This window comes from Astatotilapia calliptera, chromosome 8 (genome assembly GCF_900246225.1).
Source record: "Astatotilapia calliptera chromosome 8, fAstCal1.2, whole genome shotgun sequence".
In the NCBI taxonomy this organism is placed as follows: domain Eukaryota; kingdom Metazoa; phylum Chordata; class Actinopteri; order Cichliformes; family Cichlidae; genus Astatotilapia; species Astatotilapia calliptera.
In genome coordinates, this window is record NC_039309.1 from 18615760 (window position 1) to 18628605 (window position 12846).

Here is a 12846-nt window from a genome sequence, read left to right on the forward strand (position 1 = left end):
AAGCTCACCTGGAAGACAGTCACTATGGCCCAGAGAAGAGAGTCAAAGTTCTTCCTGTCTGGTAGAGTGTCTCCGTCTCTCTCTGACCCAAACCTACAACCAAACAGATGCATCCCCAGGATACTGACCCAGGAGGGAGGGAGGAGGGGACAGGAAAAAACAAACAGGAAAAGGAGGGATAAATGTTTACATCACAGCAAACCCTTAGATACCACACAAATAAACAGAAATTATTTGTTGAAATGACATGTTTACCCATTATTATTGCTGCCTGTGAAAAAAAGAAGAAAAAAGCGGAGGATAAACAGAGCTACAGTCATACAAAAGCTTAAATAAAACTATATACTGACCTGAGACAGTTGCAGAGGTGATATTACATACTGAGTCCTGCCCCTGATTGGGTAGCATTCACTTTATTACCCTATCTCTTGACCAACAATGCTAATGGAAGTGCTTTCACTGGATTCAGCACCATGGAGAGTGACACAACCCACAACAATGACACCTCATGTATTTATTTATTTTTTCAGAAGATTACTCACATGCTGACTGATTTCCTCTACTTTGGAACTTTAAGGAGTAGTTTAAGAGACATTTACAAGCATAAGACGATAGCTAGGATTAGCTTAGTTTTGCATAGCACCCCATCACTTCACAGTAGAGCAGTGCTCCACAACACTTAACACTTTTTGCCTCAGTCAGAACCTCTGATTATTATTCCTCTTCCACTTTCAGCTTTCCAGCACAGCCGTTAAAATCCTTTCATGATTTTCTTTTCTTAGCCAGGCTAGCTGGTTGCTCCTGCCTCCACTTTTTATGTTAACCGTTTGATTACCAATCATGGCATACAGAATAGATTTGGGATATCCATTATCTAGGATTATCAGTTTTCCCTGGATTATTCTCATGTTAAGAAAATGTAAATAATTCATTTAATGGTGACACATGGGGGAAGCAACGTTTGCAAAAGCAGTCATAGTTTTTGTCAACTCCCTGTTTGAAGGGAAAAAAATAAAGGAATACATGTTTCTACTACAGAGCAGAAACTATTCACAGCACTTCACTTTTTCCATATGCTATCATGTTATATTCCAAATGGATTAAATTCATTTTCCGCCTTAAAATTCTACACACAATGCCCCATAATGGCAATGTGAAAAATGTCTGCTTGGAGGAAACCAGGCACCAGTCATGATCTGCTTAATACCATCCCTGTAGCAAGGGATGTGAATGCCTATGCACATGTTATATTTTTGTTTTCATTTTTAATAAATCCGCAAGAATTTCAATCTCTTTTTATTTTGTGATTATCTGGAATTGTGTGTAGAATTTTAAGTTGAACAAAATAAATGTAATCAATTTTGGAAAAAGGCTGTAGCATGACAACATGTGGAATGAGAAACTCCAAACATATACCCATATAAAGCTCTATCTGCAGCCACACGAAGAACTGTAGTAAAGAGTAAATAGTATAGTAGCGCATATACAGTGACACAGCTAAATATGGGTAGACTGGCACAGCGAAGCAAAGGCAACACTATGAAAGGCAGAGGGGATAAAGACAAAGAAAGCTAAGCTACATGTAACAACTAAGCGGGGGTGTTATTATTATGAAGCAGCAGTGAGTCGGCACCGCAGTCTGCCTTTTATTCAGGAACAGACACTGAAGCTCAACTGGAGCTGAGGGATCAATGAACAGGCCTCCGCTGCGTCAACTTGGCAAGCCTTCACTCAAATCAAGAGCTGTTTATCTATGCATATACAAGGCCCTTGGAACTTTGTGTATTTGTGTGTGCGCGCCTGTGTACTGAAACGTCTGTGTGCATGCGTGTATGTGAGGGCACAAATCTCAATAAGCTGTTGAAATGAAGCAGCAAATTCTTCGGATACACACAGAGACATGCTCCTTTAGTCGTAACACTCCCTCTTAAATAAAGGTGGGGGTCTGAAATACACAGAGAAGCATTTAGTGTCTTATTTAACAATTGAGTGGGTTTTTTGGGCTCAGCCACAAAGTCTACCCAGCCAGAAAGATGGAATGCTGATTGAAAGAGGGAACCACTTTAGTCTTTTCCCCCGATTAAATCATCTCACTGTTCCTGTCGCTCTCAACACTACTTGCTTCTCACACAGAAGTTATCGTGTACTGATTTACCAGTTTACCTTCATTCATCGCCTTTGTTCATTCATCTTTTCAGTTCCACGGTCAGTGATTGAAACACTTTTTTCCCCTTTTGATGTTATTCTTCCATTAGAATTGAGAAATAGAGTGGTGCCTACCTCCCCTACTGTTTAAACAAGTGGAAGACTGAAACATAAATATTTTTTCAGCCTGACTCACTCACTCTCCCCCTAAGAATACCTGAAGATGAAGATGAAGAGCATGAGGAGCATGCAGAAAGTGGCCACGTTGTCCATGGTCTTCATGAGCACCACCAGCTGTCTCTGCAAGGCCGGCATGAAGCGGACCAGTTTGAGGACGCGCATCAGCCGGAAAGTCCTCAGCACCGACAAACCCCCACCCTGCTGTCCCACGATCTCCCACACGCTGTCCGGAGAAAAGACAAAAACACATTTATAATTCACGTAAGGTCCAAATTCCAGTGAACTGTCTTCACGTCAGGCGAGCAAAAACCCAATTTTTCACTTTCTCTAAACACTGCGGGTTCCCAGATGTGGTCCTGACCACACTGACACAAATTATGGTCTAGCACTGCACAATCATTTTCTACAAAGAATAACATTTTCAGTAAGTTATGAAATGGTGAAAATGTGCTGCTTTTTTAATGCTTTAAAAATGATTTTTTGTTTTAATCAGTGAATGAAAGTATTTATTCTTCTGGCCACTTTGGATCAGCAGAGAAACCTGTAAACAAACACATAAAATAACATAACACAACATAACATAACTGTAGAAAATATCTTAGCTTTATCCTCCTGAACTGATCTGAAATTTATGTGTGAAAATGTACTTAGACACAAGCTCCGTCTTCTTTTAGCTCAGGTTTGGTCTCCACCTCCAGGTGAAGGAAAGATTTGATGCACCACTATGAGATTACCAGACACTATTCTGTACCTTTGCTTAGCTCCAGTTTAGTGTTGTACATAAAATTAATTTCAATTAAATTCAGTTAATTTTATTTATACAGCACCATATCTCAACAACAGTCACCACAAGGTGCTTTATATTGTAAGGTAAAAACCCTACAAAAATACAGAGACAACCCCAACAATCAAACAAACCTGCATGAACAAGCAGTTGGTGACAGTGGAAAGGAAGAACTCCCATATTTTCCTAAGTCCTAAATATGGTATTACTGATAAATATAAAAAATCTTCACAGACAGTGCTTTAAAATGTATTCGATTTTCTACTAATGTCTTTAGTTTTTGATACATAAGAAATTGTTTTATATTTAATTTAATTTAATGCTGTGATGCACAGTTTTATATATACAAGTATTAAGTGATAATTGCGTGCTGGAGGACTAAGGTTACCCAGTACAAAGTGGGTTTGTGTAAAAAAAACCAAAAAAAGCAAAGAAAAAGAAATCTGGATTAATATATCCAAAGAACTACGACTCTACATTGATAACCTGCAGCTGGACTAGACACACCGAGGCCTGATGACAACCAATCCCGTTCAATCATTTTTCAGAACCATCAAAATAGCCAGAACTACAAGCACACCAGTATTCTCTTTTTCTCTTTTTTTAAAAAAAAAAAAGTGTTTTCTCTCCATTTCAGCTTTTTTAAAAAATAAAATAAAATAAATGCACTTTTACGTGACTGAAAACAAACCCTTTCTGAAATAAACTTTCTGATTTCTTTCTCCCAGGGATAAAGGAATTCAGAATGAATGTTTCGATATGAAGACAGGGCTGAAATTGAGAGATTGGCAAACAATAATAAAGCCAACACAACCTCGTCTCTCCGGACTAGCAACTGGATCACATCGCTGATTACGTTCCCTTTTCCAACATGTCGAAACGAAATAAGAAACCTCCTGTTTAGTTCTTAAACTGGCGCACACACCACAGCAACCTTTTTTTCTATTCAATTCATGTAGCACCAATTCACAACAATGGAGCTTTTTTATTGACAGGTAAGTGCCTTAAAATATTTGAGAGAAAATTCTAATTCTCATTATCGCACTGCCCCCTATGGACAGCAGTTGGCGCCAGTGGGAAAGAAGAACTCCCTTTTAACAGGAAGAGACCTCTGGAAATATCAGGCTGCGGGAAGGGCAGCCATTTGTGCCCACTCAGTTGCGGAGTGGTCAGGTAAAGGAAGAAGAACTTTACCTTTCATCTAAATTTTGTCACAATGCACCCAGATGACCTTGAAACCCTCTTTTAGGACAATGTAGACAAAAGTTACCAAACACAGGTAAAGAAAACAAAAAGATAGACCCAAAGGTCAACTGGGTCTTGATCTAGGCAGAGATCTTTTGACAGAGACAAACATGAACTCTGGTCTCTAACAGGATATGATATGGCTGCAAAATTCCACCACAATGATGTCAGGGACTCTTTTTCCTTTCTTTTTTTTTGCTTCAACAAACATTATTTGAAGGCTGTGCATTTCATTCGGTCAGGTTGCGTTTTGTATTTTATTACATTTTGTTTGAAGATCTGACATCGTATGAGATCTGCACAAAAATAGAAGAATTCATGTGGGAGTTGAATTCGTTTTCACTGCACTGAGCAGGGTTTGTGTTCCCAGTGGCATCCTTTTAAATATAGAAGCCGAGTGCAGAAAAGGATACGTGTTTTATTTGAGGGCATTCCTGTTGCCAGAGAGCGAGTCCTCACCTGATGACCACAATTATGCCGTCAAAGATATTGTAGGGGTTTTTGATGTAGCCAAAGGGCCCATACACCAAAACCTTCAGCAGCATCTCCAAAGAAAACAGGCTGGTGAATACGATGTTGCTGATCTCCAAGGCGTTGGTCAGCTCCTCAGGCTGAAGAGACAGAAAGACAAACAAGGGAGTAATTAATGTGTTATTACAGAGGAAGCAGCTCAGGATAAGTTGACTGTATGACTACAGAATAAACATCTGCTGTATCACATGAGTAAAAGGCAATTGCTGAAGACTAAATGCAACTAAAATATGACAAATTGTTTAAAGTTTCTGTCTCTCACACGCGCATTACACCATATATATCATAAATGCATGTATGTACAGTGTCCTTATCTTCCACTGGGACAAGCACACCGATTGGAGTGCTGACATGCAACGTCTGCTCAAAGCTCATCAGAGAAATGGACTGCCGCTCACATTTCGATCAATCAAATGGTGTGTGTGTGTGTGTGTGTCTGTAAGCATCTGAGCGCAGAGGGGAAAACAGGCAATGAGAACAAGCAGACAGACAAGGGAAAGAGCTTCCGAGCCAAAGATAAAAGGCGCGGCACATCCAAATGTGACGCTTTATGTAAATCAGACTTCTATAGCGGGTATCAGTAATTATTGGTGGGAAGAAAAGAGGCAGAACGATGTTGTGTGTCTGTGGCCTGTGCAGCAACCCAGACAGGCTTCATGAGGCCTTTCATCTCCATGCAATAAACAGTTTACACAGCTCAAAACGTGGTGTCACACACACACACACACAAATCCGTAGCACGGACATGACATACAGGATAGGTGTTGAAGGCCCAAAATGGGTTTTTACGTTCTCTATCATAAGTGTATGTGTCTCAATATCCCACTGTGTGTGTGTGTGTGTGTGCGTGTGTGTGTGTGTGTGTGTGCGTGTGGGTATAAATAGAGTCATCGTCCCAGCAGAAACATAATCCCCCGGCTGAACCAGGAGGTAATGCAACGTAATGTAAACACAGTGTGTGTCATTAAGGCCCGTCCTGGTGGGCTGTCACTAATCACTACACACCATGACTGTTTAAGCAGCGATTACACAACACTAGCAAGGATACACAGAGAAAAGGAGACAGAGATTAGCATCACCAGTTGAATAACAGATCCACGTGCTGAATCGTGGCACCAGTTTGTCTAGAGCCCTTAAGCAGCAAAGTCAATCGGTTACTTCGAAATATGCTCACTGCTGGTATTGTTACACTGCTTTCATGTCAAACTATGGGAAAGACAAGAATTCACCTCCTCCAGTGTGCAGAACTTGGAGACATCTATTGGCAGACTTTGAATGGAGTCTATAATGACCTGGTTTGATCCTTGGCCACACTTGCTTCTTGTTTAGACTAGTATGGAGATGCTGTACTGAGGGCATGTGTAGGGATCGGTTTTGCCTTAGAAGATGGACCAGGTCAAATACCAGTTGGAAGTTTGGTGGTTCAATCCCCGGTTCCTCCAATCTTATGCCAGAGTAGATACAGAACCACAGATTGGTTCATCAGTGTGTGTGTGTGTGTGTGTGTGTGTTAATCCTAATAAGGCAGAAAGTCCTTAGATGTAAAAAACAAAAGTGGTCAGTTGAAAAGTGTGATATTTAGCACTTATATGTAGGTGGAACTATAGGAGGAGAACTTCTGGTCAAAATCAGAAGAAAATTCAATTCGATTACGTTTTATATTGTAGCCAAAATGCAACAACAGTCAGGCTAAGAGCAGTTTATATTGTAAGTTAAAGAACCTACAATAAGAGAGTGAAAACGTCAACAATCAGTTGATGCCAATGTGAGCAAGCACCTGGTGACAGAAACCTCCCACAGAACCGGTTGGGTATAATCTGTGAATCTCTGAGCATCTGTACTGATGCATTATTAAAATGGCAGTAAAAACCAACGCAATCGTACACTCGAGTCTTCAGTCTGATTGCTACAATAGGAGCAAAAGCCAGAAAGTCACAAAAATTTTGCCCTGATATGAGACTGCAGGGAGCAAATCTGAATATTTCCCAGAGCACAGAGCGTAGATTTTAGTGCTGTTTTGTGATAAGGTTGGAGGTTGTAACCAATTGAATTCCTGCTCATTACCTTTCCTTCACACACAAGTAGAACAACTTTCAGTACACTGCCAGACATGTGCATGGGTGCAAAAGATCACAGTTATGAGCGCCTGTTTAAAAACTTTTAACCAGAAAGGCCTTTTTTCAGCCTACCCTTAAGTCACTATTTTATTTGCTAAAAAAAGTGCAAAAAGTACACAGTGGCAGCATGCTGAGAGAGGAATGGCTAAAAACAACTTCTTAAATCTTAAAGATGAATCGCGTTACTCACTGGGCGCATGTCTGAGTAGTGAAACAGAACAAGTCAAAAGCAACCAGCATCAAGAGAAAACTTCAATAAAGGGTGTTGACAGCTTGTTTGAGTTTCAACAAGTACACACTTACAAGTTGTTGCTTGGTATTAAGTCATTTTTCCCACAAGACCCTGAATTTAACACAAGGCCCGGAGGCAAATATCAGTCCAACAACACCAAGTGCTGATGTTGCACCATAACTCAGAGCTTGAACTTTCAGACTGTGCTTGTTATAATTAGCATTTTTAAAATAAGCTTTTATTGGCTTTTGAGATTTGTAAGGAAATAATGCACATGTTTTACTAACTTCAGCTGATAATATCAACACTGACTGTTGGTAGATTAGAGTTAGAGGTAAACCTAAAGCAGTTTATATTCAACCAGTTGAGCTGTGGGTGCAAACAGACTTCCTGTTCTTAATATCAGCACTAGTGCTTTTTTTAGTTTCCCCAGAGCCCTGAAATCTATGTTTCTTGCGCTGCAACTGTTCAAGATTACTTTGTGTCATGTAGTATGTGAAGTAGTATTTTGTTGTTTGTATGTCTAACGTGCTAAATAAAAATTTGAATGACCAACTTGTCTTCCGTGTTATTCATTTTTCTGTGCTTCTCTAGGAAGTCCAAGGTTTTCTTTGTTTCCCAGCACTCAGGTGCATGGAGGAGACACCAGTAGACAAGCAAATACCTAGCAGAGCTGGACAGGGCCGTAGAAGGTCATTAACTCATCAGCAGGATCAGTATCTGCTGCTTTGTGCAACGGGAAGGAACAGGATGAGCACTGCCAGAGCCCTTCGAAATGACACTCGAAACCACACTGGTCACACTGGTGCCCGATTGGCATTTGCCATAGAATACCAGAATCTACCACTGGAGCATGTTCACCCTTTGAACGTGTGAAAGATGTGAAAGAGTCTGGAGAAGCCGTGGAGAGGGTTACGCTGCCTGTAACATTGTTCAGCATGGCTGGTTTTGGTGGTAGGTCAGTGATGGTCTGGGAGGCATATCCATGGAGGGACACACAGGCCTCTACAGGTTAGGCAATGACACCTCGACCCCCATTAGGTATCGTGATAAAATCCTGGTGCAGTGGGTCCTGGGTTCCTCCTGGTACATAGCAGTGCCCAGCCTCGTGCGGCAGAGTATGTTGGCAGTTCCTGGAGGATGACTGGCCCCTACGCTCGCTTGACCTAAATCCAGTAGAACACCTCTGGGACATTATCTTATCCAACTAATAAAGTCGTGTCAATGTTCAGTAAATTAAAGTGAGAAAGTAAGAACGTGTGCAACTTGTAAAAGTCAGCAACTGCCATAGCTATTCCAAGCAACCAGTGAGGCTTCAGTGTTTGATTTCCTGTGCTTTGCAATTTGAGAATAGGTCAACAAATTGTCATATTTAGGTTTTTGTGTTTATTGTACCCTTTCACTCGTTATGCATTTTAGGTTGAGCACCAGCATGTAACACAGCTGCTGTATTACACTACACGGTAGAGAACATGTACAGAGCAGAGGGCCACATTGTTAAAAAAAAAAGAATAATTTGTTGACAGTCTGCGGCGCAGCTCCTATCAGTGAACCCTGCTTCCTGAAAAACAAGCTTTCCCCCGTTTCATCTCACCTCTTTGTCTTTGTGTCTCCTGTGTCTGATTCTGTGTTCACAGACGCAGATCAATCTGTTCGTTTGATCCCGTTGCTTTATTGTGTCCATTCATTTGTACAGGGACGAGTGTGGCGGCGGCAAATCCTTCTTATTCGTGCACGCGCGCGCATAGATACACGATTACGGAAAGTTCAAGGGGGTAAACAAATGCGGGGGCACTTAGATGTTTGTGTTTTCTCTCAGATGAATGCCCTCACACACAGTTATGCAGAAGCACACACACACACACACACACACTCAGTGCAGTGTGCAAAGAGGCGTCTCCAAAGTTACATTAATAGCCATGTGCACGCACACATCCACAGGCCACACACATAAATCCACACAGTGCAGCTCCACTCCCACACTCCTAACAATGTACGCACATATTTCTGCACAGACTCACACTTATAGCCATGCATGCAGACACACACATCCAGCTGTATAATAGATGTGGTTGATAAGCCAGAACAAGAAGTACACTTTTTATGAGGTGAGACTTGGACTGCAGACATCTGGGCCTTGAGACCGAGGTTCAGGTCATTATTTTTCCCCCACTGTTTCTGCTCTGCTATTGTTTCAGCTTGTATATTAGACATTCCTCAGACATCATGCAAGATTACTGCAGGAGAATGAGACCATAAAAGAGTTTCTCACACACAGAAGGAGCACACAAGAGACAAAGAGGGTGAAAGATACACCAACCAAACAACATATGCATACACACACGCTAGTGTCACAGAAGCCTCACAGCCATTAACTTATCAAACGGGAGAAATTTTTTAATTGACTAATGGCCAGTGAGGTGCACGTGCTACCTAGAGAGAGATTAATGCGTCCAAATGCCCGACCATGTAAGCGAGAAAGACACTCTTGCTTTTCTAATTGCTTCCTTCGATGGCTGTTTCCTGGGTAATGAGGCTGCGGGAGCATTAGGAGGTAAAGTGTGTTAGATGAGGAATAGTGTTATCTGGTTAGCACTAATGTAATGCCACCTAATCTGATGTGATCTAATCTAAACGGGATGCTGTGCTCCGCGGCGCTCCAGACTGTCAATGATGCAGCGCCATGCCCGGTGTGTGTGCGGCGCGCGCATGTTAGTTTAATCAAGTGGTTTTCATGGGCTCACTACAGAAGAGGGCATTTCAAGTATGAAACGGACATTGATACACTCACTACTGGGGTTAGAGGTGATTTAATAACAATGAGGAGGATACAGTATCTCCTCATCATTGTCTTGTCTGAGATGATTTAATGATTAGGAAGTCTATAGCAGCCACTTAACAATAATTCTGAAATGAAATAATGATGCGGAATTTAATTTGGCTTTTGTTGGCCATACTGATACTACGATGGCCCTGAAACGCATTGCAACTTGAGAAAATGCCAATAAATAGAAACACAAAGCAAAACAAAATGCCACAAAAGCCCCCCCCGACAAAACAAAGACAACATTGTTTTTGGTGCTTCGCAGCAATTTTTTCTTAAGTTGCAACCATTGGAAGTGTTCTTGCTAACTTGATTTAGGTTTGCAACCCATTAGGATTTAACTCAACATCTGTTGAAGTTGGAACAATATGGGCTGTCCTTGGCGTTTGTAAAGCATTATATACAATTTTCTTCTTCTCTTTGCTGTGACACTACAGCAGGGGTGTCTAACTCTAGTTTTCGAGACCTGCTGACCTGCAGCTTTTAAATGCATCCCTACTCCAAATCAAATGATTGGATTACCTCGTCAGCATGCCATCAAGATTGGCAAAGGGCTGATAACAAGCCATTCATTTGATTCAGGTGCATCGGAACAAGGATGCATCTAAAAGCTGCAGGACAGTAGCTCTTGAGGACTGGAGCTGGACACCCCTGCACTACAGGTTTCCCTTTTTTACTGCTGTTCTGAGATAGTACATTCCAGCCATTCTAAGCTTCAGCTCCCGAAGCAGTAGTAGGCTACAGATACATGGTACAACATTGGTCCCAGCCTTATTGAGCCTATGCAATGTTGAAAATGTAAAGTGACAAACTTTTGAATTATTTAGTTATTTTTTGCTCACATTTCTTCTCAACTTGCTACTTTGGGCATCCAAACAGCAGTGCAGAAAGTAAGTAAGTAAAAGATTGCACTCACGATATGTGTGAAGAGCTGCAGCAATATAACTTTGCTGTTCCCTCTGTGCCACACATAAGGTAACAGTGTTATGGTAGGTTTTTAGTGCTATACATGAAATTGTAACTCCCTCTTTGACCTTGAGCCTGGCTAAAGCCTTGCCTTTGCAACTCTGTTGTCGTTACGAAACCCGCAATGCACAAAAACCACAGCACTCCAGTCATTATTGTTTCATGTTGTGCCAACCGCAAACTGGCAAGTCACATTAGCATTCTTATTGATGGGGTGAATTCAAACAGAAAGAACTATTTAAAGTTTCGTCAGGAAGTTGCTAAAGTCTTTTGTGGCTTATTGTACCTTTGGTTGTGGTGCCTTCATGGATCTGTCGTGGCAACAGTGTGACCAGTCTCACTCCCAACTTTTCATTTTTGGATTCTTGGCCAGGTTCCCTTGTATTCAAGCTAGATGCACTTCTTACTCATGAGCTTCATGTTAGCAGTGTGCAGAGTTAATGTTGTGAAAAGAATATTTTAGACCAAGCTGTGATGTTTCTGAGCTGTTTTAGTGACTCAACCTGACCGAAGAGGGAAAACTAAGAACCTGCGTGCTTTAACTGGATGCAAACTTTTTCTGACAACACTGGCTTGGCCAATGTACAAATTAAAATTTAGGCTTGACAATGGGAGTAAAGCTAAGCTAACTGGCTACTTGCTGTAGCTTCATATTTACTGAACAGATATTATAGTGGTCATGCTTATTTTTCATTATCTCAAAAGATCATATTTCGTACTAATGCAATAAATCTGGGGTTCAACAAGGCTCACTTAATATAATGGTTGATTTAGTAATTGTTGTTTAGTCTCTAAATAACAATGTCACCTTGTTATTATGGCATCTGACATATTCTGTTATAATAAACAATATAAGTCAAATGAACTTTTACCCCCGGTCTTAAGAAAACGTAAGAAATTTCAGTACCAGTAAAGTTCCTTGGAGTGATAATAGTTAAGAGATGGAATTGAACTTGTTGTGTTGATAAGGTTTTAGGAAAATTATTATAAAAAACTGTGATAATTTCGATAAAGAGCACGTAGAGTCATGTGAAAAAGAAAGCTTTCACAGGACTGCCTAGGGTCCTGTGAAAAAAGAAGTAATACCTCGTAGGAATTAAGAGCCTAAATCACAGCCATGTGCTGCTAATTAAATACACTTGATTAACTAATTATCAGCAAGTGTGACCATCTCTATAAAAGCAGAAGTTATGGCAGTTTGCTTGTGTGGAGCGTTCAGGTGTGTGTTAACACAATGCCACAATCATCCCAAGAGTGAGCAGTCCAGCAAATTCACCACTAGGTTAATCCGTGTAACACTCTGAGATGCAGTTTCTGTTTTTGGTTTTTTTGGGGGGGTGGGGGGACTTCACAAGTCTCAGTTAGCATGTTAAATGTTCAACTTAATGACAGTACAATTAGAAAAAGGCCGGCTTGTTTGTTTGTCTCTAAAAACAACACGGCGGCAAAGCTTACATTTGCAAAACTGCATCTGAGCAAACCACAAGACATCTGGAACAATGTCCTTTGGACAGATGAGACCAAAGTAGAGATGGTTAATCATAAAGCACAGCACCACATTTGGCCAAAATAAACACAGCATATTCAATACAATTCACTTCACTTCAATTTCTTTTCTGTAGTGCCAATTCAAAATAACAGTCAGCTCAATGTGTTTTATATTGCGAGCTGAAGACCCTGCAATAAAGAAGAAGGAATGAAGAAAGAAAATAGCAACTATCAGATGACAGTGTATGAACAAGCAGCTGGCGACAGTGGGAAGGAAGAAGTCCCTTTTAACAGGAAGAAACCTCTGGCAGAACAAGGCTCAGTGCAGGGTGGC

General features: G+C 41.0%; 1 protein-coding gene across 12 annotated transcripts in view; it reads right to left on the bottom strand.

The window, feature by feature from the left end:
• cacna1g (calcium channel, voltage-dependent, T type, alpha 1G subunit) overlaps positions 1-12846 on the bottom strand; it is a 335496-nt gene that overhangs the window by 106484 nt on the left and 216166 nt on the right. For all 12 annotated transcript variants that reach the window (XM_026177284.1, XM_026177281.1, XM_026177275.1 and 9 more), the window contains exons 11-13: positions 4814-4965; positions 2363-2548; positions 9-123 (exon numbers count right to left, since the gene is read on the bottom strand). In XM_026177284.1, coding sequence (XP_026033069.1) covers positions 9-123; positions 2363-2548; positions 4814-4965 — 453 coding nt within the window. The remainder of the gene's footprint in view (positions 1-8; positions 124-2362; positions 2549-4813; positions 4966-12846) is intronic.